Source organism: Apiospora phragmitis, assembly GCF_038363925.1.
Source record: "Apiospora phragmitis strain CBS 135458 chromosome Unknown utg000013l:1.0-2965645.0:1.0-2969333.0, whole genome shotgun sequence".
NCBI lineage: Eukaryota > Fungi > Ascomycota > Sordariomycetes > Amphisphaeriales > Apiosporaceae > Apiospora > Apiospora phragmitis.
In genome coordinates, this window is record NW_027117413.1 from 40,685 (window position 1) to 64,920 (window position 24,236).

Here is a 24,236-nt window from a genome sequence, read left to right on the forward strand (position 1 = left end):
TTAGATACGTAGTAAGACGGGGTTCCTTATTCGGCTGGATAATTAACAGTTTGCCATAAGAAGCCTTTGAATAGATCTTTAGTGACGGTTCGCGCCTTGGATTGTGGGGGATCTGTGGATACTCAATGCGAATCTGGCCAGCTCGTGAACATGCTTACTATTGTTGCTGGACGGGAAATTGCCACGATATCGGGCCCTCTCCGGTCCCGCGAAGTTGCACGCGATGGCCTACAGGCATAACATCTATCTATGGAAACTAGAAACTGATCTTGAATCCAAAAATTTCCTTCATTCCATAATTTACTCAATTGGACCATTTTTGTCCCCATCCACAGCGACACTGTCACGCACTGGAGGAGCCACAGTTTACTGGACTCCTTCGTAGCGCCACACTAGCGTCTGGCGGCGGCCAAGTTCGGCATCGTGAGTGGCGCTGTTCTGCTCAATGTACAAGTGTGAATGCATTACCGGTGATAGTTACCTAGATGACATACTGCAGAGAAGTTTGGTCAGCTCACAAGTCTGGGTTGTTAGGCGCAGAGTGTCGCATTGAGTACATATACCACTATATCGCACGCATATAGTGGCTGTCCACTTTTGCGTGCGACACAGAGTAAATGGGAGTTGAGTAGACGTACCGGTATAAACAAGTAAGGCACCTCTTTCTCGTATGTCTTATAGGCCTCGCCATACTTTCTCCGAGAGCGATCGATATCTCGCTTAACTCTGTGGGCCATCATAACCATAAAGAAGACGAAATAAAACCAGGGGAAGAAGCTCCTGAGAAGAGTAGGTCGCATCACTGGTTAGCCTTGATGTATGTACGATTTGCCGTAGGCACGAGGTTGAGACTCACTTGAAACCGGTGATCAGGCCCCAGGACATGGAGAAGAACATGTCGGGCACGTAGTTGGGCTTCCGGACAATGACAAACCAACCATCGCACAAGATTCGATCGCCCACGTCCGTCTCGATGACCCGTGGGTTCTCAATGAACTGCCATGGGACTTGAGGGAACGTGTTGCGCTTGACGAGCTGGCCTTTTTCATGGTGTCGAAAGGAGTTCTTTTGGCCGTTCGCGCTGTCCCACATCCAATACATGAAAATATAGGCGACAAAGAGAATAGCCAGTGCATACGGGTTCCAGTGGTACTCGTCCGGATGATGGTTGGCGAGATACAGGGCGCAATGGCAATAGCTGAAGGGCACGCCTGCCAAGTTCCAGAATGTGAGCATGAAGCCAAGCTTCTCATAGTACATGTCCCTAAAATACGTCCAAGGGGTCAGTCTACATGCTACTGCCAGAAAAGGTGCGAAGAGCCGCTTACCAGGTGGTGATGATGGACTGTTCCGCCTTGCTGCATGCGTTGGCATAAAGCCAGTGGGCCACGACTAGGAACGCGACCTCTCCGGAGACATATCCATACAACTCGTACTGACGCGCAGCAACCGCAGAAGAGAGGAAGAATAATATGAACCAAGGAATCCGGACTTCATAGAACATCTTGAAATCCAGGATGCCGATGCGCGGATTGAGCTCGGCTCCGACAAAGAAATCGTAAATGGGGTATCCCGTCAATCGGTGGGTCCGTCCGCGGAGGAAGGCCTGGAAATAGACAATGAAGCTATTCAGGAACCCCGAGAAGATGGCAACGCTCATGATGGGGCCGAACTCGTCGATCAGTGTATACAAGGGGAACATCTTGGTGATATGTAGCGCGGCGGCGAGGGCAATGGTGAGGTAGAAGCTGGAGTAGGCGGAGCAGTAGTAAGGCAGGCGCCTACCTCCTTCGTGACGCAGCGGCCGGCCTTGGTTGTATACACCGGGCATGTAGCAGTACATGACGGCTTCCACAAGGAAGAATATCCAGTAGATGGCCCATGCCTTGGCGGTCGGAAAGGCGCCGTCGTAGGCAAGGTAGAAGAGATGGAACCCGAATTCAGGCAAGGTCTGATGCGTGTCGGGAAGGGGGATCTGGCCGTCGTAGTAGGTCGCTCCGATCCACATGTACCACATGAGTAGTGGAAACCCAATCATCAGGCTTGCTGCACCAAGAGAACCACCGAACTCGAACTCGTCGGACTCGCCATCGGTGAACTGTGGGGTTGCTGCGGTAGACTTCTCGGCCATCGGGGCCACTGAGGAAGGAGGGATTCTTTGCTTGGTGCCCATCTTGGGTTATCTTGTCGAAGGTAATAAGGGAGTGAGTTGCTGGAGATTCTCGGCCAAGTGTATGGGACAGATATGCACTCAGTGGGCGAATGGCTGCATCTTAAATAACAATGACCTGCTGCCACTGACCCCAAGCAGATACGGCTAACAGGCGTCAAGACAGGAATTCGAAAGCGAGACATAACTGAGTGTCAATAATACAGCCACTGGAGAAGTTAACTGCGCACCAATCGCTTCGTCGCAAAAGAGGAAAAGGGGGTCTGCAGGATCTCCGGTGGATTTGGAAGCAAGGATGTTCAGGCGGTCCCTTTCCATTTGCAGTTAGTAGATTTGTGTCTCTCATCAGGGGCTAGCCGACCCCAATTTGGGATTGGAATTTCTGGCAACTCATAACGGTGAGAAGCAACATTGCGCAACAATATATCAACACAATTCTCGTCTAGCTAGATCTTCGTTCCTAAAGCTTGATGTTGCGCATGGCACGGGAGCGCTCCGAGGCCGAAGCTAACCGGAAGAAGCATCCGCGGTCCAAACTGTTCACTGGGTGCTGGACTTGCCGTCGGCGACGTGTCAAATGCGACGAGTGAGTTGACCCTCGATTTTGAAGACCTGTGGCATGATCTGGGCTGGCTTTTCTGACTGTCTATCTACTTCTCGGCGCCCTTCACAGAGCAAAGCCATCATGCCAACGTTGCCAGAGGTTCAATGTCTCCTGTGAGGGATACGGCGTACGCCTGAATTGGGTACAGAACAATGGCCAAGATGATGATGCCGCCGGTTCGGACGTGAGACTACCCAGACGGCTGCTAACACCTTGGGATACTGGTATACCCGGTCTTTCTTCGTCCGAGATCGATGAGGCTTTGGCGAGAATTGATGAATGGGTGCCAGAGGACTCCCCGGGTCTCAGGCGATCGGGCTTTTCTGTCTTTTCTGCCACATTGCCTCAGTCGCCTTCCTATCAAAGTGTCCACTGCTCGCCTGTCCCAACAGTGGTTGGAGGCAGCATTGGAGAAAACCCGTCCATCCAGGCTTATGATACCCCATCCTCTATCAGCACTCAATGCATGGACCAAGGCAATCCGACAACGGAAAGCAGTACCGACGTAGACTCCCAATGTACTGCACCTGGGTACGTAGCAGTACCGTCAGATACTGTTGTTACGGGACAGCCACTTGGCCAGGACACTATCACCGGCGTCCTGTCCGCCAGTGATGAGCCGTTCGAGGTTGGACGTATGGGAGAAACAACCACACCCGTGAGGTCACCCGCCACTGAAACGCCGAACAAACAAACAATGCAATCTCCCCCGAAGCCACCACGTCATTTGGACGAGCTCTTCATGCCCATGAACCAGAAACGACTGATCCACCACTGGGTCACCTTCACGAGCCGTAGGCTGGTGCTCCTCGACGAGCCCCACAACCCCTGCCGCACCCTGATGCTGCCCATGGCCCTAGCAGGCCTCACGTCGCGGAGCGCCGCGTCCAACTCCCACGTGGCCATCTTCCACGCCGTATGTGCTTGCGCCGCGTACAACCTGTACGAGCTCGGCGCGCGCGCGGGCGAGGATGACCTGTCCCTGGCGCTGGCCCACGACCAGCAGGCCATCCGCCACCTGCGGCACAACCTGGCCCGCGCCGACGAGCACCGCGACGCGTCCTTCGCCATGGCCATCATGGCCTGCGTCGCCGTCGAGGCCGTCTCGGGCACCACGCGGCGCTGGCGCACGCACGTCTCGGGCGGGCTGGCCTACCTGGCGCGCCTCCATTCGCGCGGCGACGTGGACGAGGCGGTGCTGGCGCCCTTCCGGCGGCATATGGTCCTGATGGCTATCTTATGCGACTTCTCGGTGGCTGAAGACTTAAAAGCCTTCTTGGATGTGGAGGATGAGGGGGGCCAAAACAGCAACAGCCTAGCGAGAGTCTTGAGTTCTCGTTCCCGTACTATGGCGTCTCGCGGTCATTTCTCAGAGCTCATGCCCGCATGAACGTCTTCGCTGCCGCAGAAAGCGGTACTTCTTCTTCCCTCTCCGATGAGTTATCTAGACAACTCGATGCGTTCGAGCTGCAGCTGTACCTCGCATTTCCCAGTCCTTCCCGGTATCAAATGGATGGAGGCAGCCAGCTACATGCCACCATCATCCAGCACGTCTCGACGTCGTACTACTACGCGGGACTAGTCTACTTCCAGCGCAGCATCCGGCAGGCCCCGGTGGCGTCGGTCCAAACCCTCGTGGAGCTGGGCGTCGCGGAGCTCGAGGCCATCGACCGCGTCGGGAAGGGGGAGCGGGGCTGTATGATGCTCTGGCCGGTCTTGGTGCTTGGCGCCGAGTGCGACGAGCCTAAGGTGCAGCAGCGGGTGCGTGACTGGTTCCGCGGGCAAAAGAAGCTGGGGTTCAGGAACTTGGTGGTGCTGGAAGACTTGATAGCTCACGTATGGCAGGTGCGCACTGCGGGTACTAGTAGTAGCGGTGATCACGATGATGCACAAGAGAAGGCGGCGCATGTAGATTGGCGAGAAATCATAGCATTACCAAGGTTTGATGTCTTCAGGCTCTAGATACAGACATTACTGAGCCGCACGAGAATACCTTGTTGACCAAACCAAAAGACTATACATACTCTACATAAGTACAACACAAGTGAAACGATGCGCACATCCCTGGTCCGCCCAGGTCCAAGACGCTCATGTGCCGCTTCCAGCGCAGTGGCCTCATTTCTCGGATGACTTCTTCACTGGCTTGTTCAATGACTTCCGGCGCTCAATCCTCTCAATTTCTGCCTCCACAAATGCCTCCCAAGTGTCAGCATAACCGCCACGACTGGTTGCTGCTTCATTGTTTGGAGCGCCAATCCCCTTTGTTCCCAGCTCTTCTTTGATCTCTCCATCTTCGCTAAGGGTCGGAGCCGGGACAGCGTTATTGCTGGTGTTGTTATCTAGATTTGGCAAAGCCGCTGTAGTAGGCGTTGAGTTCCAAGTGTGTGCCGTGACAGATGAGCCAAAAGGGATGTCGGTGCACTGCTGGGTTGCGATAAGCCCATTAGTGCCTGTTCCCTAGCCAAGATGATTAGTAAATGTTGCCCTTTTGTTTTGTTCATAACGACAGCCGAAGGGCGACTAGCTTACCAGAGTTGGTACGCATGGCTTCAGCACGGGCATTGACATCATTCAAGACAGAGTCTACCAAAGCCGTTCTGTCACGAGGCATGGTTCCCTGATGACTCTCATCCTCCCGTGAATCCGGGATCAGGGGAACCGCCAGTGTAGTGGGAACCGGAATCTTAGGAATGGCCGGGTGCGAAGGGTCGAAATTCCGCGTCAGGGCCTCGCGGTCCGGGCGACGTCCTCCTCTCCCGACGGAGCCGAAGTCGTGCTTGCCATAATCATAATCGCGCTCCGCGGCGGCCTGCTGGGGGTCCTCGTGGTAGCGGAGGGCGAAGGCGGACGTCCAGGGAAACGCGGCCAGGCTCGGCGTGGTCCAGCGCACGAGCTCAGACAGGTCCGTCGAGCACAGCATCTGGGGCTTGTTCTGTCGGCACGTCAACAGGTAGTAGAGGTCGTCCTCCTCGCGCTCGCGCGTGCCGGCGGCGGGCTGGAGAGGCGACGAGCATTGGCGGTACAGGTGATCGTCGGTGTTGCAGCGGGGACAGGCCATGATGTAGCCCGAGCTGCTGATCTTGGAGACGCAATCCTTGACTTCGTGGCCCTCGCGCTTGCAGTTTCCACACTTGGTCACGGATCTTGGTTCATTCCCGGCCTGGATGGGATGGGGCTCGCCGACTCTGGTGACAGTAGCAGCCGGTGCAACGGGTGCAAGGTTTCCGGTATCTCGGACGGGCCCGACTGCGGGTGACAAGGAACGTGATCGTCCGCGTCGGAGATCCGACGGCATGCGGTCGCCAGGAGGGTCGCGACCTTCAAAAGACGGTCTCTGCTGGATAACCTCCAATGGCTGGAATCGGCGGTACTCGGGCGTACGCTGGCGGTAGAGCCCGTGGGGATGGCCACGCGAGTAGTCGTCTGAGGGACGTTCGAAATGCACAAGGTCTCGCTCGTCCCGTGGAAACTCAAAATAACCACGTCCAGTCCAAAGATCGCGCGGCTGGGTCGATCTGACCGGGGATGGGGCGCGGGTGCGGAGATCATGATCCTGATGGAAAGACTCTCGCTCGGAGAGAGACGGACGATGAGTAACGTCTCTCTCACCAGATCCATATTGACGCTGCAAAGGCTGCTGGTCGGGGACATTGGTAGGAAGATCGACCGCTCGGGGCCCTCTGGTCTCGCGCAACATTTGGCCTTGAGAGGCGCGAGGTGTGTACGATTGAGCTTGTGCGCGTCGAGGCTCTTTATTCGGGCGCTGGCCGTCCGATGACTCCTTCTGGGGCCCCTTCTGGCCGTTCCTGGCCCTGCCGCCTCGGCGCGCCATCGTACAATGTCTCGATTGGTTCTTGACAGCAAAGATGCAAAAGAACTGGGTTACTAGTCTGAGCTCTGAAGATCCCTTGATGGTTACACAAGGAGTGATGAAAAGCAAAGGTCGCCAGTCAAGAGCAATGATTGTGGCGTGAAGAAGGATGGGTTGCAACTGAAAGGTGCAAGCGAGGGTTGTTGGTTTCAGAGATGACTTAATATGTTAAGTCCTCTAGCTGAATGGGCATTGAATAGAGGAAGTCCCAAATCTGATTGTTCAAATAAGTCATCCGAAGAATGTTCCAGGGCAGCTGGAACAATAATAAGCCTGTGTGCAGCTAGCTGCAGAGCCTGCACACTTATTCAACGTCACTGAACAGTCACGCATCGGTTACATTTGGCCTACGGTGGCTTGGTGTTTTGAGAAGAAAACAAGGCCCGCCCAGCAAAGCAATAGGAGCAATCGTCAAATAGCCCAGCAGAAGGAATCAATCTGGCAGCAAGCTAAACAAAGATTACGCTGTGAAACCCAGGTGAGTTCAGTAAGTCACTGGGTATCTTGGATGTCAGACTGCAACAAATCCTGTCAAAGACTGGCTGTTTCCTCGTCCCGAGCTGGGAGACACAAGGTGCCAACCGTATGTTGAACAACAAGACAAGACTGTTGCCCTCTTCATGAGCATGGCACATCATGTTCTCACATAAAATATGAGTACTCACTGCGCAGGAAGTTGGAAAGAGTAACGGACTCTACAGCTTAGAGATAGAAAACACTATTCTCGGTCCCCAATTTTGGTCCTTTTCTATACAATTGTGGTCTAACCATCCCAGCCACGATAATTCATCGAATTGAACAGTTACTATGAAAATTGCATGACTATCCTGGTCGTAAAACAGTAACAGGAAACGCAATGAAAACTGGAACAGAGAGGTTGGTGTCTTGCTTATACGATGTTAACATCCTGGTGCGATAGATTGTCGAAGAAGCCGGGTTCCGCCACCTGTGACCCGACCTGGTAAAAGCCGAGTGGATTCCCCATTGATGGCCCTGCCAGGGCACCTAAATTGGATGTGCTCCATGTAATGAAAGGTGGAGGCTCAGGCGAGGTGACCTGTCCCCAGTCGGCGCTACACGGGTGTTTCGGGGCCGCCCTCCTGCTTAAGCAGCAAGACGAAGTCATCCAGCTCTGACATACTATATGTGCACTTGACGGTGTAAAGCTGGAGGAGATAGAGGCTATCGAGATCGGTCTGCTTCAGGGGCCCATCCAGATGGTCAAACAGACCGGGTGGCTCCCCATCGCCAGAGCCAATTCTCGTGTCTATGATATTGCCCGTCTTGTGCCTATAGAAATAACACACGTACGGCGGCATGCAAAGGTCGAGTGCTTTTTTCCCGGTTGAAACCACCAATTTCGACGATAGAAGCCTGGATGAATGTTCCCAGCTACAGGCGGATTCGATTGGTTGGACTCCACCACAAAAGTTCAGGCGTATATTTGCGAGCTCACCGAGATTACTGATGTAGCCGCACATCAGAGAGAGCCACGACCAGCTCGGTAGACTGTTCTACGGTGTCACAGGCCTGGACGACTATGCCAGGAATGGGAACGGTACCATCCCAGATCCATCCAGATTGAGCTCTCCCAGACCCAGGCCAAACTTGCCTCCCGTTCTCTGCGAAAATGCCTTGACAATACCAGTCATCGTGCCATTCTGTCGCTATCACGGGAGATAGAGTGCCGGCTGTACTCGGTTCCCAGTGCCCACCAATGGTACCCAAGCTTCCACTTTCAGCATTTGGCCTCATGTGAGCGGGTGAGCAGAGGGAATACTGTGTTGAAGAGAACGCCGTCTTCTGAGCAGCAAATTTATAGGACATTTGGCTTTCGGTGAAGTGGATCAAGCGAGTGGACAATATTTGTTCCTGAAGAACCCAGGCTCTGCTGTTCAGAGGCCCACTGCGGATCATGTCGAATGACGCTACGGGATAGCGAATGAAGCAAGCATCAGGAGGCTCGACTTTAGGATCCCTGGAGCATACTTTTGATGACTCTTTTGCCCTTCAAAGATCCACTCTGGTCGCAGGGGTCAGCGATTCGAGATAGAGTCCACCGTGTCCGTTTGGCGATGAGGTAGCCGCAATCGTAAAGTAACTGCCTTGATATACATCGGCCATCTTCAAAGCCTCAACGGACCAGTCTCGCGGGTCATTTTGGGCGATGCAGAGGGAGTCGATCCACAGGTATCGGATCTCCAGTAACCTATCCACACGTACTGCGTCACCGTACGTCTTGGGCAGGACCGAGATCTATATTCCTGACATTCTGTTGTGAAGGGTGGCTTTCGTTGTGATGAACGACCTGGTAGTAGTAGATCCCTAGCAGTAGCTTAAAACAATGTATTGTATGCTGGATGATGAGGCATCAGAAGACAGATCTTTTGACCGAACCAGCTTGATGAAACGGTCGTCTGGACCCGAGTTCACGTCGAGAAACCTTTCTGGGTATGACGGTCGGGAGCAGAGCATGCAGAATGTTTATCTGATTTGTCAGTGGAGCACGTTCGCAGCCACGTGACAATGACCGGACGCGGTCCTCGAAGTGTAACGGCTTGGTAGCCCATATGGCACTCTGTAATATCGGCTCTAGTATTCCTCGCGAATCAGCACCGTTGCTCACTAAGCCTTGTAAGACCCCCCCTTCCTCCTAGAGCCCCTGAAGATCGGTCTCTTAGATGGGCGGGACACTCACCACCTTCGGCAAAAATGGCGATGAACTTCCTAGTACTAAGGCCGGAGGTTTTCCTATCCATCATGCCAAACTTGCTGTGCTTTTAAGGAAAGGACTCCCGGCATGTGGTGATCATAATAAGAGAACCTCGTGAATATCGTCACGGGAATATCATCATAATCAATCGTCTGTTGATGACCAGTCGATAAGCCGGACTGCTTTTCTTCCGAAAGAGGAGGCACCAAGCGCGTGGCTTCCATTCTTTTAGTGGGAACCCTAGAAAGCCGCTTTTGCTCGTTTGCCTCTGGAGGGAATGAGATGCCCATCTGCACAAAGCTCAGTTGGACGGTCCAAGATGCACTTCAAAAGGCACTTCGGAGCCATTTGCTGTAGTTTCTCCAAGCTGCCTTTTCTTCTGGGAAATCGCTCAGCCAGAAATCAGGGGGGACCTCCAGGCTACGGAGCCAGCGATCCTAACCCTCGAGAGCCCATAGCGCGAGGAGTTGGCATTCGCAGCAAATAGACATGGTTGATTCGAGTATGTCCACATCAAGCTAGACTCTACTTCGACTTGAGAGCAGCACATCAAGCCGGCGTAGGCCATGGTAGATTTAACTAAATACACCGACGCCAGCAGAGCTGAGCAGCCGAACTTTGTGGCGTCCCGATGTACATGAACTGGCCAATTGGCTTCAAGTTGAAAAAGCAGTACCTTTACGAGCCGAATGTGTGTAAAAATTGGCCCCCGAGCAACTGGCACATATATATCAGGTGGTTTTGAAACCGCATCTTCAGCTCGCAGAAAGAGTGCCGTGAAACCTGCTAAGGCCTAAGTCAAATCACCCCTGAAGGTGGCAGTCCAGTAACATAGCCCAAGTCTACAGAATGGGGCGCGAAATGGACCGGCCGGGGCTGGGACGATCGGCCAGGGTCAAGGGTTAAAAACTTACTGGAAGCAGACGCAGCTAAAGTCCGGCAAAGAATCAGGGCCGAGGGCTCTGGAAGACGATTCTGGGGAAATCATTGAAACGCCACAAGCACGCAGGAGGGATATTAGAGAGCGAAGTTGATACTTCCGTCAGGTACAGTAGACGATTAAAGCTCTCGAGGTTGGAGAGTTAGCTTCACCGGTCGGTCAATTGGTTCCCAGATCGCAGAAATGGATCCAGAGGACAAAGATACGGGCGTCTATAGATTGCTTCGTCGAGGCATGAAGTGCTTTCATCGTGTGGAAGGATACTTCCCGGGAGTGCTCGCACTGGCAGAGTATCTTCAAAGGCAAGACGACCCAAACTATCGTTGAAGGTCATGCTGTGTTTGTGCCACCGGAATTCCAGAAGATTGATAGACAGGCAATTGGGGGTAGGACAACACCGTAACTTCTCGGTAAAAGCATGGATGAAACGCATTATACAAGTCTTTTTCTTCGTGTAATACGTAATAGTAGATAAATACACATTGCCCTTGGAACAGCCCTAGATCCCATCAGGGACAGGGTAGGTGTTCAAGGTCAGGTCATCGCTAATGCATTTCCAAGCTCTTCCTTCCAAGCTGAATGATTCAGAGAACTTTTCTTTACCCGCCCATGATACACGCGATGGTCATTGGTCAAGCTCGTTGACGCACTGGCCAAGCAGAGGAAGTGTTGATGTTGATTACCCAACAGAGCAGGCTTCGATCAACCCATGATCATGCCCTTCATGCCTGCCAGGTCACCTTCCTTGGCTGCTATTTCGAAGTAACCGTAGATGATACTACCATGTTGTCAGTAAAATAAGATTAGCGAAGAGGGGTTTAGCAATAAACTTACGTGACAGCCAGAAGGGTACCAGTACCAGAGCCGAGGGCTCCCATGAGGTCACTGGCAACGGAGAGCGCACCAATGCAAGCACCACCGAAGGCGGCAGCAGTGGGAATGATGCGCTTCAGCTCCTTGTACATGCTCTGGTCACGGTGACCAGCCATGACAAGACCCTGATCCTTCAGCTGCTTGGCGACATCGCGAGGGCTGGAGCCGGACACCTCGATCCAGGTTTTGGAGAAGATGGCGCAAGCAGTGAGCATGTAGGCGATGTAGACAACGGTGTGGATGGGGTCGAGAAGAGCATCCTTGAAGTTCAGGGGAGGAGACATGTAGTACACAAGACCAGAGATGGCGGACAACTGGGCGGAACCCTCCTTAGCCTCCCAGACTCCGAAGAGACGGACGAGTAGGTTCTCAGAGAAGCGCGAGTACAGCATCTGGCTGATCAGGAAGATGTTGGAAGAAAGAGCCGACTGCAGCATGATGGGCATGTTGGAGGTGTAGAAGAGGCGGACGGGGTATGAGCCGCGGGCACCTCGCTGGCGCGAAGACTTGACGGGGATCTCGACACGGAAGCCCTGGAGGTAGATAACAGCAGCGAAGACAGCCAGAGTAGCCAACAGGTTCATGATGTTGGGAAGGTTCTGTCGGTAGAAAGCCTCCTGCAGAGCACGCTGCTTGTTGGGCCACGTCATCAGAAGGTGGAAAAGGGCGATAACGGCACCCTCGAACTCGGGGCCACGGCCAGTGTTGATCGAGGTGGGAGAGAAAGCCTTCCACATGATGGACTCGCAGATGTTGGTGGCAATGAACAGAGAGATACCGCTGCCGAGACCGTAGCCCTTCTGAAGGAGCTCGTCCAGCAGAATAACAATCATACCGGCAACAACGAGCTGGAGGATCAGGGAGGAAGACGATACCGGCACCAAGATCGCCAGGGGGTCCGTAGAGACCGGTGAAGACGTAGACAGTGGCAGTTCCGGCGCTAAGGATGAAGGCGAAGAGCTTCTGGGCGGTCTGGTAGAGTTCGCGATCGGACTTGAGGTCGAGGTTGACATCGATCATGTGGGTACCAGCGAGGAGCTTCCGGAAGTCAGTACTTGAAGCTCAAGGGCAGGAGGATCTGGAGGTGCTAGACATACCTGGAATACCATGCCAGAGGAGATAATGGGAGTGATACCGAGTTCCATCAGGGTTCCACGATTACTGGCCATCATCATACGAAGCCAGTATAGCGGATCGGAGGTGTCGGACGAGACAATGCCGTACAAGGGCATCTGGCTCATGACCAAGAAGATCAGCAGCGTGAGACCAGTCCACATCAACTTTTGGTTGAAGGGAACCTTGGTCTCGGGCTGCTGAACCTCGGGCAAGAATGCCACGAAGGGCTTCACGAGCTGTTTGTTGCATTGTTAGCAGGCATCCTCGGCTTCATGTGTGGTGCGGTGCTTCGTTCTGGATTGCGGAGGATCGCGTCGATATGGACGGTCACTGGTAGGTGACACTTACATCGAGAAACCGTACTAGATTCAGGAAAAGCCGTTGTTAGCAATTTGTTCCATAACACATGTAGATCCGTCACCAATGGCAGGCCAAGTCGCATCGCATCCTCGAGCTTCGTTATGATCAAGCTTCGATTTCGACCCGACCCTTGGGAAGCTCTGATTTGGCATGGGATCGGAAGCGCAAAACTTACAACTACTCATTATGGCGGTATTATCCCAATGGGATTGAGAAGCGGAAGGGGAAACTGAATAGAAAAGCGACAGTTGTCCCAAGAAGGCTGGGATGTCGCGGTGATGGAGAAGGGGGAACTATAAAGAAGGAAGGAGGGAAAGTCGACGTGGTCGGAGTCGAAGCGCACCAGCTTTCGCGATGTTAACGGGCCTTGTCTAGTCAGTCAATCTGGCTTTAAAAATTGCCCCAACTAATCCTAAGAGCAGCGAATATGTGTCCAGAAGCTCGACTCGGGTGGAGCTAGGTGCACGTGACACAATTTGAGGTAATCTGGCAGGAGCTTTGAACCAGAACTTGGGTTGATTAGGACCCCGATTTTGGGGTGGAAGCAGCTTCCCGCTACGCAGAAAGCAAGGGATGCGGATTGGGACTTGCTAAGGAACGTTAATCCGTGCCGGGCCGGGGGGATCACAACCTTAATTTTGAAAAGGAGAGTGGGAGGCATGGTCAGTGCACAGCTGAATTGAAGCAAGGAGGTTGTGTACGATATGATTGCTTGGTGTCAGTATGCGCCACCAGCATTGAATAATTCTCCGTCTCATGGACGAGCGCAACCACGAATGAGAGATACCCAGTAGTAACTATTCAAGCGCTCTCTGGTTTGAAACTGGGCTTCCATGTCTTCATGATATTGCGATATTTGCCGTCGAGAGTCGCTGTCCGCTATGTCGCAACTATGTCCGTCGCAAAACAACCCCGACAGCCCCTGGTGGCTATTATGGGGACCACAGGAACCGGCAAATCCGACGTAAGTCAAATCACCAGCAACAACTACCATAGATATCTCAGCGTGTAGCAACTAAATCATAATACAGCTTGCAGTAGATCTGGCCGTGCAATTTAATGGAGAAATCATAAATGCAGATGCCATGCAGATGTACCGGGGTCTGCCCGTCATCACAAACCAAATCTCAACTGAGGAACAGCGAGGTGTCCCGCACCATCTGCTGGCGACTATCGGACATGACCAGCCGACATGGACGGTTGGTGTCTTCGCGCGGGAAGCTACCAAGCTGATCAGCGAGATTCGTAGCAGGGGTAAGCTGCCCATCATTGTCGGTGGTACTCATTACTACATCAGCGCCTTGCTCTTCGAGAACAGCCTCGTGGACTCGCAGACGTCCGATAACCCGGATGTGGCTCACGTACCGCAGACTGATACGCGCCAGCAGCATTCGATACTGGAGGGGCCGACTGATTTGATGCTCCAAAGGCTGCGCGAGGTCGATCCTGCTATAGCTTCGCGGTGGCACCCCGATGACAGGCGCAAAATCCAAAGATCATTGGAGATATTCCTCACGACTGGTAGAAAGGCTTCTGACATATACGCGGAACAGCAGGAGGCCAAGGCCTCGACTGCGCCGTCCTCCAGCCCGTGGGAAGCGCTCATGTTCTGGGTATACTCCAAACCCGACATACTCAAGGAACGATTGGACAAGCGCATCGACAAGATGGAGAAAGTCGGATTGATGGACGAAGTCCGAGAGCTCCATCATTACTTGAGGGATCAATCGGCCCGAGGGAACGATGTCGACCGAACACGTGGCATTTGGCAGTCGATTGGCTTCAAGCAGTTTGAACCATTCCTCGACGGAGAGCGGGATGGGATGTCTCCCGATGAGCTGGAGAAACTAAGAACTGCAGGGCTGGAAGATATGAAGACTGCCACACGCCAATATGCGAGATCCCAACTCAGATGGATACGATTAAAGACCGCGCCAGCTCTGAAGGAAAGGGACGCCTTGAGGTACTTTTACCTACTGGACAGCTCCGATGCCTCCAGCTTCTCTGGAAACGTCCTATGTCCGGCGAGCGATGTCACCAAGCTGTTTCTCAATGGGCAAGAACTGTCTCCTCCTGCTGGCGTCTCCGATACCGCAGCTGAGGTGCTCTCGGCATTCAGCGATGAGAACATGAAGCCCAAACCAATTTTCGAGGCCCGACATTGCGACCTGTGCAATGTGACGCTGACCACCGAAAACCAATGGAATAAGCACCTGAAGGGGCGCAGCCATCGACGTTTTCTGAAACACAAGAGCCGAACCGCATTGGTTCCGGTAGAAGAGGGAAATGCCGTCGTATCGGGGCCGGGCCAGGGTAGCCCAGTCGATCGACACGACTGGTCAACCCCATCTTGATCACATGGGCGATGTCACAATTTCCCAGCAGAATCTCAATCGAGGTGTACCACTACGAATGGCTTTAGTAGCTAGACATTGGGTAAGTAAATCAGATCAAAGAGTATTCCATAGTTTCATTCGATGGCGTGTACATTTCAAGCGACATGTTCAAGTGTTCGTGGTTGTGTGTTCCCTGGTGCCGGCTCGTTGGCCTTTGGCAGATGCATCGATGCATCGTTTATTCATTCATTCGTCGTTGTTATCATCGTCTCAAGTGACAGCAAGGTTCCTCGTCTGGTTCCTTCAATCGAGGTCCATATCCTCTCCCTCCTCCACGCCCATCTCCTCGAATCCCTGGGCCACCTCCATCTCCATGGCGGCGCCCTCGGCGGCGTTCTCCTCCTCCGTGGGGTCGGGCAGGGCGGCTGCGGGCTCCTAAACGACGAGTAGGGTTAGTAAACCTGTATCAGGGGGTTTGTTGGGGGTTGAGTGTCTCTCATCTTACCTCTCCCTCCTTCTCGTCCTCGTCCTCGTCGAAGCCTCCAACGAGCTCGTAGAACTCGAGCTCTGTCTGAGCCACATCCTAGATGGCCGGAGCCGAGTCGAGCAGCCGCTGGGCGGCGATGGCGGTGGTGGCGTGCTGCTTCGTCTGCTTAGAGAAAGGTTGGAGGAGGAAAGGTTCAGTTCTGAAGGACTCGTGAAACTACAGTGTAAGTAGGCCCCGGAAGAACAGGTACCTCCTCCTCTGGTACCTACTATGGACAGGAATGAAATCACCACGCCTAATTAGATATCTAAATTAACGAAACATTCAGCAACGTACTATAGTACAGTGGTTAGCTGCATAGTTAACGTACGTCACCTTATAATTAACCCCCCCCGTGTAATTAACCCCCTTGTTGACCTCTACCACGATTTACCGCTATTTCGATTTAAAAAGAGATTTCTTCTCGAATTTTAATCTAAATTATTTTATTCTTTTAAATATATATTAATTTAATAATAATACGTTTATATATTAAAAATAGTATCTTTATTATTATTTAAAATATAATAAGCGGTAAATATATTTATAAAACTATTTTTTATTATAGTATTTTATAGTTTATTTTTATTAATTAATTTTATAGTTATTAATTACGTTAAAAGTTAAATTTTATTTATTAATATATATATAAATTAAAGAATTAATTTAACGCGTTTTAACCTTTTATAATAACTTTATACTATTAAGTAAAAATTAAATAATTTTATTCCTTTAATATTACTTAACTTTATAAACGAAAAATAATATCGTATTAATTAAAGTAATTATTAAAACAGCTAGAACTAAGGCTATTTATACTACCTTAAAAGAGGTGCCACGTACCTACGCGTACGAACCCCTTTTCTATTTTATAAAGAGGGGTATACGATACCCCTTATAGCTTATATTAAAGATAGATATAAATAATAGAATAACGTATCTTATAAGCAAATATATTATATAAGCGAATGTTTTATTCTTTTATACCCCTTCTAATAAAATATAAATTAATTTTACCATAACGTATTTAATATATTAAAATTAATCGAAATCTTTATTTCTAGATATTTCTATATTATTTTAATAAGTACGCGTATTATACCCGGGCTCTCTATAGATTCTATAACGTTATAAACGTGTTTTAAACGTTCTCGTATAACTACTCCTTCGACGCGATTCGTTTTATAACTATTTATTAATATCCCTTTAAAACTATAGGTTTTTTTTAACTTATATATAAAGTGATCTTTTATTTTATAGCCGTTTCTTTTTCGTACGGCGGCGCCGGTTAAATATCTTATTTACCTTTTAAAGTATTGCGTTCTTACTTTTTAAAAAAGTAATTCGGTATATAATATACGTTATAACCTTTGCGATTTAATTAAAACTAATTAAAATAAATATCGGAAAGCTATTTTAATACCGTACGATACGGTTTCGAATATATTCGGTTTAAAATTAAGCCTTAATTAAATTATTTAAAGTTTTTAATTCTTAAGGAATAAATAGGTTAAAAAACGTTCCCGGAGGTACTAAAATACGTAGCTTTATATCTAACTGTGAAATAATATATTCCGGATTATACGGGACGAGTCTTATTTTTTAAAAGCCTCCTTATATATTCGAAACGGTGAAAGTCGCCTGGAACGCTTTTAAAAACGCTAGTAGGAAGTCCTCCTTTAAAATGTAGGTAATATACGCCCGTATAAAATATTTAATTTCTTTTTCGTACACCCTTTTTAATATACGAAAATAACCGATATTAAGAGGTTAGAACTTATATAACGAATAAGAAAATATATAAAGTATAATAATCGAGTTCTTTTTATAATAGAGCTCGAAAGTTATCGAGTAGTAGTTTTCGTAGCCGTTTAAGATTAAGAGGTGATAACGACCCTTCGTACGAGACTTAATATATTAATTAAAGTATCGAATCTAGTCCTCTTTTTTTTTTATAATTTAATTATTTTTAATAATTACGATTACTTAATCCTTTAATAATAAGTTATTTTTATATTAAAAAAAAAAGTACGTTTTTTTAATAAAAATAATATATAAAAGGATAGCGTAACCGTATAATTCGACGCTTTAAATAATTATAACTTATTCCCGGTTTTTTTATTATATTTTTTTAAACTTTCCGTATTAATCGAAAATAGTTACGATTATTTCGGACGAAATTTAGCTTATAAAAAAGCTAGTCTTATTAAAGTTATAAATATTTTTTTTTAAATCTCGTATTTATAAATTATATTCCGTATAAAAATAAATTATACGCGATACGCGTCGAGATCTTTATAAAAGATTTTTTAATAATCGATTTTTCGGTTAAAACGCGTCCGAAGGTTTAATTAACGCCGACGAGTCCCGCGTTATATAAATTAAATAATTAATTCGCTATATCTTTTATATTACTTAGCCGGGGGAGAAACGATCGCGTATTTAAATTAATAATATATCGAATAATCGTATCTTCTTTAGAATTTAAAAGCTTTCGAGAATTCGTAAATATTTCGCGTCGTATAGGTTAGCTATTTTATTTACGTTATAAGGTTTTCGATAAGACGTAATAAATTAATATAGCCTTTCGTACGCTTAAAGTTAAGTCTTTTTAAAGCGTTTAAAACGTTAGAATTATATTACTTTTTTTTAAAGTTATAATATTTTTAGACGTAAAAGAATATAAAAAAAGGTTAAGGCTATAAGGAAATTTATAAAAGTGAGATATTCGCTTATGTGAGATATTCGCTTATAAGATACGTTATAATAATATAGTATCACTTAAAGCCTTACTTATACGTACGTATAAAAGCTTATTTAATAATAATTAAGTTTTAGTTTTTAATTAAATTACGTATACTTTAAATTTAAAAATAAGTATAATATAAATAAATAACGTGGTTTATAATTAAATCGGCTACATTATTAAGTCGGCTACTCTTTTTTTTAATTTACGTAATTAAATTTTAATACGTAATATCTTTATAATTATAATATTAATTTAATTAAAAAAAGATCGTGTTGTTTTAATAATTTAACCGACGCGAGAAGGTTTAAATCGAATTAATTAAAAAGCTATTACGAAAGTATATAACGTCTCTCGAGTTATTTTAAACGATTAACTTTACGATATTAAACTTTAACGCGAAATTTAATATTTATAATATAAATTAAATCTAATTAAAAAAAGGTGCTTTATAATTATATAATTAATTTAAATACTTAAGAAATACCTCTTAATATTAATATTATAAAATATATAACGTATCTCACGGTTTAATTAATTATTTTCCCGTAATTCTTAATAATTAAGTTTATTTTATCTCTTTTTTGCTATTTTATTATAGTTAATAATTAAAAAGAAAGCGATATATAATTAACGCTTTAAGCGTTTCGAAATAGTTTTAAATTAAGTCTTTAATTTATAATATAAGTTTATAATATCCTTTATATAACTTTACGTCTTTAATATCGCGGCGGTATTTCACGACAAGATGTACGATCACTAATATAAAAGCTTACTATTTTCGAAAAAATATAATAATTTAGTATATAATCGAACTAAATTCGCGATCGTTTCCTTCTTAAATAAGTAATATAAAAGATATAGCGAATTAATTACTCCGTTAACGCGTCGGCGTTAATTAAGCTTCGAACTTTATACGATAATAATTAAACCTCCGGACGCGTTTTAATCGAAAAATCGATTATTAAAAAGTTTTTTATAAAAATCTCGACGCGTATCGCGTATAATTTATTTTTATATAAAATATAATTAATAAATATAAGATATAAAAAGAGGATATTTATAATTTTAATAAGACCGGCTTTTTTATAAATTAAATCTCGTTCGAAATAATCGTAACTATTTTCGATTAATACGGAAAATTTAAAATAATATAATAAAAGAACCGGGAATAGGTTATAATTATTTAAGGCGTCGTATTATTTAATTACGCTATCTTTTCGTATATTATTTTTATCGAGAAAACTTACCTCTCTTTTTAATACGAAAATAGTTTATTACTAAAGGATTAAGTAATCGTAATTATTAAAAATAGCTAGATTATAAACGAGAGAGGCGAGGATTAGATTCGATATTTTAATAAGTATATAAAGTCTTATACGAAAAGTATTTATCGCTTATTAGTCTTTAATAGTTATAAGAGTTATTACTTAATAATTTTCGAGCTTTATTATAAAAAGAATTCGATTATTATATTTTATATATTTTTTTATTTATTATATAAGTTTTAACTTTTTAATATCGGCTGTTTTCGTATATTATAAAAGTTATACGAGAAAGAAATCGAAGGTTTTATACGAGTATATATTACTTATATTTTAAAGGAAGACTTTTTATTAGCGTTCTTAAAAACGTTCTAAGCGATTTTTATTATTTTAAATATTTAAAGAGGTTTTTAAAGGGTAGGACTTATATTATATAATCCGGAATCTATTATTTTATAATTAGATGTAAAGCTACGTACGCCGAGGCCTCCGGCGACCTCTTTCGGCCTACTTATACCCTAGAAATTAAAGACTTTAAATAACTTAATTAAAATATAATCTTAAACCGAATACGTAAGAAATCGAATCGCGCGGTATTAAAATAGCTCTTCGATATTAATTTTCGCTAGACTTAATTAAATCGTAAAGGGTATAACGTAAGTTATATACCGACTTATTTTTTTAAAAAAAATAAGAACGCGATATTTCGAAAGGTAAATAAGATACTTAACCGGCGCCGAAAGACGAAAAAAAACGGTTATAAAATAGAGGATTACTTTAAATATAAGCTAGAAAAGATTTATAATTTTAGAGGGACGTTAATAAATAGTTATAGGATAAATCGCGCCGGAGTAGTGGTCGTACGAGGAGGGCTGAGACGCGTCCGCGACGCTGTAGAATCTGCGGAGAACCCGGGCATAATGCTCGTACTTGTTAAAATAATATAAAGGTATCTAGAGATAAGGATTTTAATTAATTTAAAGATATAAAATGCTTTATAGCGGAATTAACTTATACTTTATTAAATAAAGTCTTTAAAAGTAGTTATTTAAATCGTGTGGTTAATTAAACCGTGGGGTACGTTATATATTTTTATATATTATAGCTTTCAAATTTAAGTCTTATTTTAATATTAAAATAAAAAGTTTAAAAATATTTAATATAAACGTAATACTAAGCTTAAAAATTAATTTTTAAACTTAAAATACTAATTAACGAGTAGCGAGCTATTAGAATTTATTTCCGAAATATTTTTAAACTTTTAATTATATAAATATAAATAAAGCCGCGGTTTAAAAATAATCCTTTTAAACTTTAAATAATGTAATAATTAATAAATACTTATTTAAAAAGCGTTTATACTTATTATTTTTTAATATATATATTAAATTAAAGTTTTCATTCGTAATAAAAATATTTAATTTAATAATACTTATAAGAAGCTATTATTTCGTAAATTTAAAAAAGCTTAATATTTTAAACGCTTAATTAATTAAATTAAAATAAAAAAAGAATCGTTTATAAGTCGAATTAAATAAAGTATATAAATTTAAACTTTATTAAATAATTAAAGACTTTAATCGTACTTTTATTATAATATAAAATATAATAATAATTAAAAATAAAATAATTTTAATATTACTAGTTATATTAATATTAAAATTCGTTAAACTTATAATTTTTCGATTTTTTTTAAATAATTATTAATAAAATAAACTTTAAGTTATAATATAGTTTAATATTAAGTTTAAGTAATTATTTATATAATAAGACGACTAAGTAGTTAAGGTGCTTACTCACTAATAATCTATAAGTTTTAACGTAACACTAACGCTTAGTTACTTTACTTAGTGGGCTTTTAGGCGCCGAGTAATACACATGGCAAACCACAGATGGTATAATTTTTTTGGTGTTTTCTCCCCTGTAGGTTTTTTATTTTTTCGTTTTCTTTTCTTTTTTCGTTTTCTTTTCTTTTCCTGCTCCCCCGTTGTACCCCTGACGAGGATGAAATATGGCAATTCCCAACTTGATCACAGCCTACATGTAATAATGTAGTTCACACCCTATCCAACGCTGTGACTCATGTGCTCTATGTGTGCTTAGGGAACGCGTTATTGACACTTGAGGTATGCCAAGGGGTTACGCCATCACAACATGACTTATGAAGTTTGCAGGGACCCAAGACTCATAAATTAGAGTTGATGGGTGACTGTTGCAGCAGACGGATCAACACACATGTTTGATATCAGGGCAGGTAGGTAATTAGTTTGATGGAAGTCCACTGCTAGCCAACAGGATGAGCCCCTATCACTTTTGCACGAAGCAGATTGATGGGCAGAGTTGCGAGTGGCTTATTGTACTCATACGTGAGTTTGAACTGAAGCAACAACTATCTGCATCGTAGTTTGGGCCGGCAGGTACCTGACCAACCTCCAATGAGGTGAATGCCTATCTAACTAGAGGCTTGCTTGCCAAAATCAACCAGTACGGTGATCAATCCAATTGATTATCAAGATATACGCAAACAAGGGGGTTTGGTCTCCCTATCTGTCTCTGTCTCTTATCTTCGTTTGGGGCAGTGAACGGAGTGGCCGTGGGCATATGTACACCTTTTTGGTGTTGATCAAGGTGACACGTGACTGGCACCATGACCGATGGCCCACAATGATATCCAAACGCTGTTTGTTTACCACTTCCAAGGTCTGCGTACGAGATCTCCTGTCTAGGAATTTTACGCTAACCAGGTAAGTCTCGGTAACTGGATGTTGTAACACCTCTTGTCACAACATGTGGAAAGCCACGGCATTGCCCACTACTTTGGCGTTGTACTTTGCCAAACTGGCCTGCTTCTACATCGCAGCTATCTGCTGCATTTAGACCATTAATGCAATGAATGAAAATTCGCTAGTACAGTTCAGGGACCATAGCAAGCATCTAGCCGGGGAATATCACACGCTCCTTGGGAGACCAAGGCTGGTAAGAGGTCGTACTCAATTTGCATGTATCGATAGATGAGGCGAACAACACTTGGTGATTTCATGACAACATTGATTGTACAACTTGAATGCTTTGATTATACGGCGTAAATATGTACAAGAAGATCTAAAGATGATCACCATTCATCTCTTTCTTCTCCACCCTGAGAACCCAATTTTATGTGTAATGCACTTAATCCATCTTAAGCGGCAGCAAAGCCAAGCGCGAGCAGGCTGAGACCGAGCCCGCCGAGGATGACGTTGACGACGGCCGTGACGGTCAGCAGCAGGCCCGAGACCAGCACGTCGAGCCCGATGACAAGGGCGCTGAGGGCGAGCAGCAGCGGGTTGATGCGGAGCAGGAAGGGTGCGAGGCCGAACTTCTCGATGACGGAGCGGATCGTGGACGCGACCTCGTAGACGATGTCGAGGACCTTGCCCGTGATGCACGCGGCGTCGCACTTGTCGCCGTCATCGCCGTCGTCGTCGTCACCGCCGTCGTCCTGACGGGCGGCCACGGCCGGGGTCGCGTTGCGCTGCGCCTCGGACTTGGTGGCGGCCTGCTTCAGGGCCTCGGTGATGGCTGCGAAGTTCTTGTTGATCTCGGAGGCGATGCCGGGGATCTCGAGAACGGAAGGGTTCTCGGGCGCGCTGTCACGGGTGGCGTCTGGCGGGAACGTTGTTAGTTTGATGTTGGGGAGAGTAACATGATCGGAGAGATCTGCTGTGGAGCCTTACTGATCTGCGTCGTCTGTGCGACTATTTGCTGATAAAGGTTGTCGAGGATGGAACCTTGCGACTCGAGCTGGCGCTTATGAGGGGCTGCGCTGACTACGGCGGCAGACACAGGTACGGCGGCCGAGAAGACGCTGGTGGCCATGAGGAGGCCGGCAACAAAGATGGACTTCATGGTGGCGGTTGATGATGATGGTGGTGGTGCTGACGGTGCTGATGGTTCCTCGAAGGCGCCTAGATGGGCGGGTGTTAACACTGAGTTGGTTGATGAAGGCAATGTTGCTGCTCAGGAGATCTACATTCAGATCGGGAATCAGCGATATTTATCACTCTGGATAACTACAACTACTACTCGAGCCAGGCTGACGTAGTGTACAATACCAATGCTACATTACGGTGGCCGAGCCCATTAAAGGGGCAGAGCGGTCTAAAGCCTGGATGGAATTGATGGGAGACGTTGAGATCTGGAGATAATGACATCAAGCGTCCCTGCCCAGGTGCCGACACATGCATCTAGTGCCGAGCCTAGGAATCGGCCAAGCCATCAGACGAGCCTCATCGCATTGTGCATTGAGATTGAGGGCCGTTTAATTGCCCAGATAAGGTGGGTCTTCGCGACCAGGATGCCGGGCTTGCTCTGCTGGTAGGGTAACATCGTGGCCCTTGCAGCCCGCCCGATCCGCCCCAGGCCAGCCAGATTCCGTCATGGACGATGTGGCTACCACCCCAATACCGGTTTCCGTCCAACTTCGGCACTTTTCTCCAGCTATCGCTCAGAACCTGTGGTTTTCTTGAGCTGGGCTCACAGCTTACAATGACGGGAACAAGTCCTTTCTTTGTTGTCAGGGTTATGTCACTCACAAGCGTCCGAACATTCCACTAATTGGCAGAATAGCCGCATTGGGCAACCTCCGGCCAACTCCTAACATCCGATTGGCTATCGCATCTGATGAAACCCTGTGCTTAGGTTACTGTCTAAAACCGTCCAGATCGACTCACCGTTAAC

The 24,236-nt window shown here is 46.2% G+C and overlaps 7 protein-coding genes across 7 annotated transcripts; 2 read left to right on the forward strand and 5 right to left on the reverse strand.

Annotated features, from left to right (window-relative positions):
• Positions 1 to 695: 695 nt before the first annotated feature.
• PG994_013767 (uncharacterized protein) lies at positions 696 to 2,173 on the reverse strand (the record flags this gene model as incomplete). The annotated part of the gene is made up of 3 exons (XM_066865176.1): positions 696 to 780; positions 857 to 1,264; positions 1,329 to 2,173. Coding segments are annotated over 3 exons (1,338 nt in total), but the record flags the coding sequence as incomplete, so codon positions are not given.
• Positions 2,174 to 2,855: 682 nt separating this feature from the next.
• PG994_013768 (fungal-specific transcription factor domain-containing protein) lies at positions 2,856 to 6,030 on the forward strand (the record flags this gene model as incomplete). Its single annotated transcript, XM_066865177.1, has 4 exons — positions 2,856 to 2,873; positions 2,923 to 4,026; positions 4,089 to 4,714; positions 5,463 to 6,030. The coding sequence occupies 4 exons, from the start codon at positions 2,856 to 2,858 to the stop codon at positions 6,028 to 6,030; spliced, it is 2,316 nt and encodes a 771-aa protein (XP_066708306.1).
• Positions 6,031 to 7,718: 1,688 nt separating this feature from the next.
• On the reverse strand, positions 7,719 to 8,804 carry PG994_013769 (HET-domain-containing protein; the record flags this gene model as incomplete). The annotated part of the gene is made up of 3 exons (XM_066865178.1): positions 7,719 to 7,935; positions 8,111 to 8,633; positions 8,789 to 8,804. 3 exons carry the CDS (start codon positions 8,802 to 8,804, stop codon positions 7,719 to 7,721), a joined length of 756 nt encoding a protein of 251 aa, XP_066708307.1.
• Positions 8,805 to 11,000: 2,196 nt separating this feature from the next.
• PG994_013770 (Protein transport protein SEC61 subunit alpha) lies at positions 11,001 to 12,832 on the reverse strand (the record flags this gene model as incomplete). Its single annotated transcript, XM_066865179.1, has 6 exons — positions 11,001 to 11,076; positions 11,133 to 12,019; positions 12,042 to 12,209; positions 12,269 to 12,523; positions 12,636 to 12,649; positions 12,823 to 12,832. The coding sequence occupies 6 exons, from the start codon at positions 12,830 to 12,832 to the stop codon at positions 11,001 to 11,003; spliced, it is 1,410 nt and encodes a 469-aa protein (XP_066708308.1).
• A 707-nt stretch (positions 12,833 to 13,539) lies between these two features.
• On the forward strand, positions 13,540 to 15,001 carry PG994_013771 (tRNA ligase 1; the record flags this gene model as incomplete). Its single annotated transcript, XM_066865180.1, has 2 exons — positions 13,540 to 13,611; positions 13,679 to 15,001. 2 exons carry the CDS (start codon positions 13,540 to 13,542, stop codon positions 14,999 to 15,001), a joined length of 1,395 nt encoding a protein of 464 aa, XP_066708309.1.
• A 285-nt stretch (positions 15,002 to 15,286) lies between these two features.
• PG994_013772 (uncharacterized protein) lies at positions 15,287 to 15,829 on the reverse strand (the record flags this gene model as incomplete). The annotated part of the gene is made up of 3 exons (XM_066865181.1): positions 15,287 to 15,418; positions 15,489 to 15,566; positions 15,815 to 15,829. 3 exons carry the CDS (start codon positions 15,827 to 15,829, stop codon positions 15,287 to 15,289), a joined length of 225 nt encoding a protein of 74 aa, XP_066708310.1.
• Positions 15,830 to 22,698: 6,869 nt separating this feature from the next.
• On the reverse strand, positions 22,699 to 23,405 carry PG994_013773 (uncharacterized protein; the record flags this gene model as incomplete). Its single annotated transcript, XM_066865182.1, has 2 exons — positions 22,699 to 23,162; positions 23,234 to 23,405. The coding sequence occupies 2 exons, from the start codon at positions 23,403 to 23,405 to the stop codon at positions 22,699 to 22,701; spliced, it is 636 nt and encodes a 211-aa protein (XP_066708311.1).
• Positions 23,406 to 24,236: the final 831 nt, after the last annotated feature.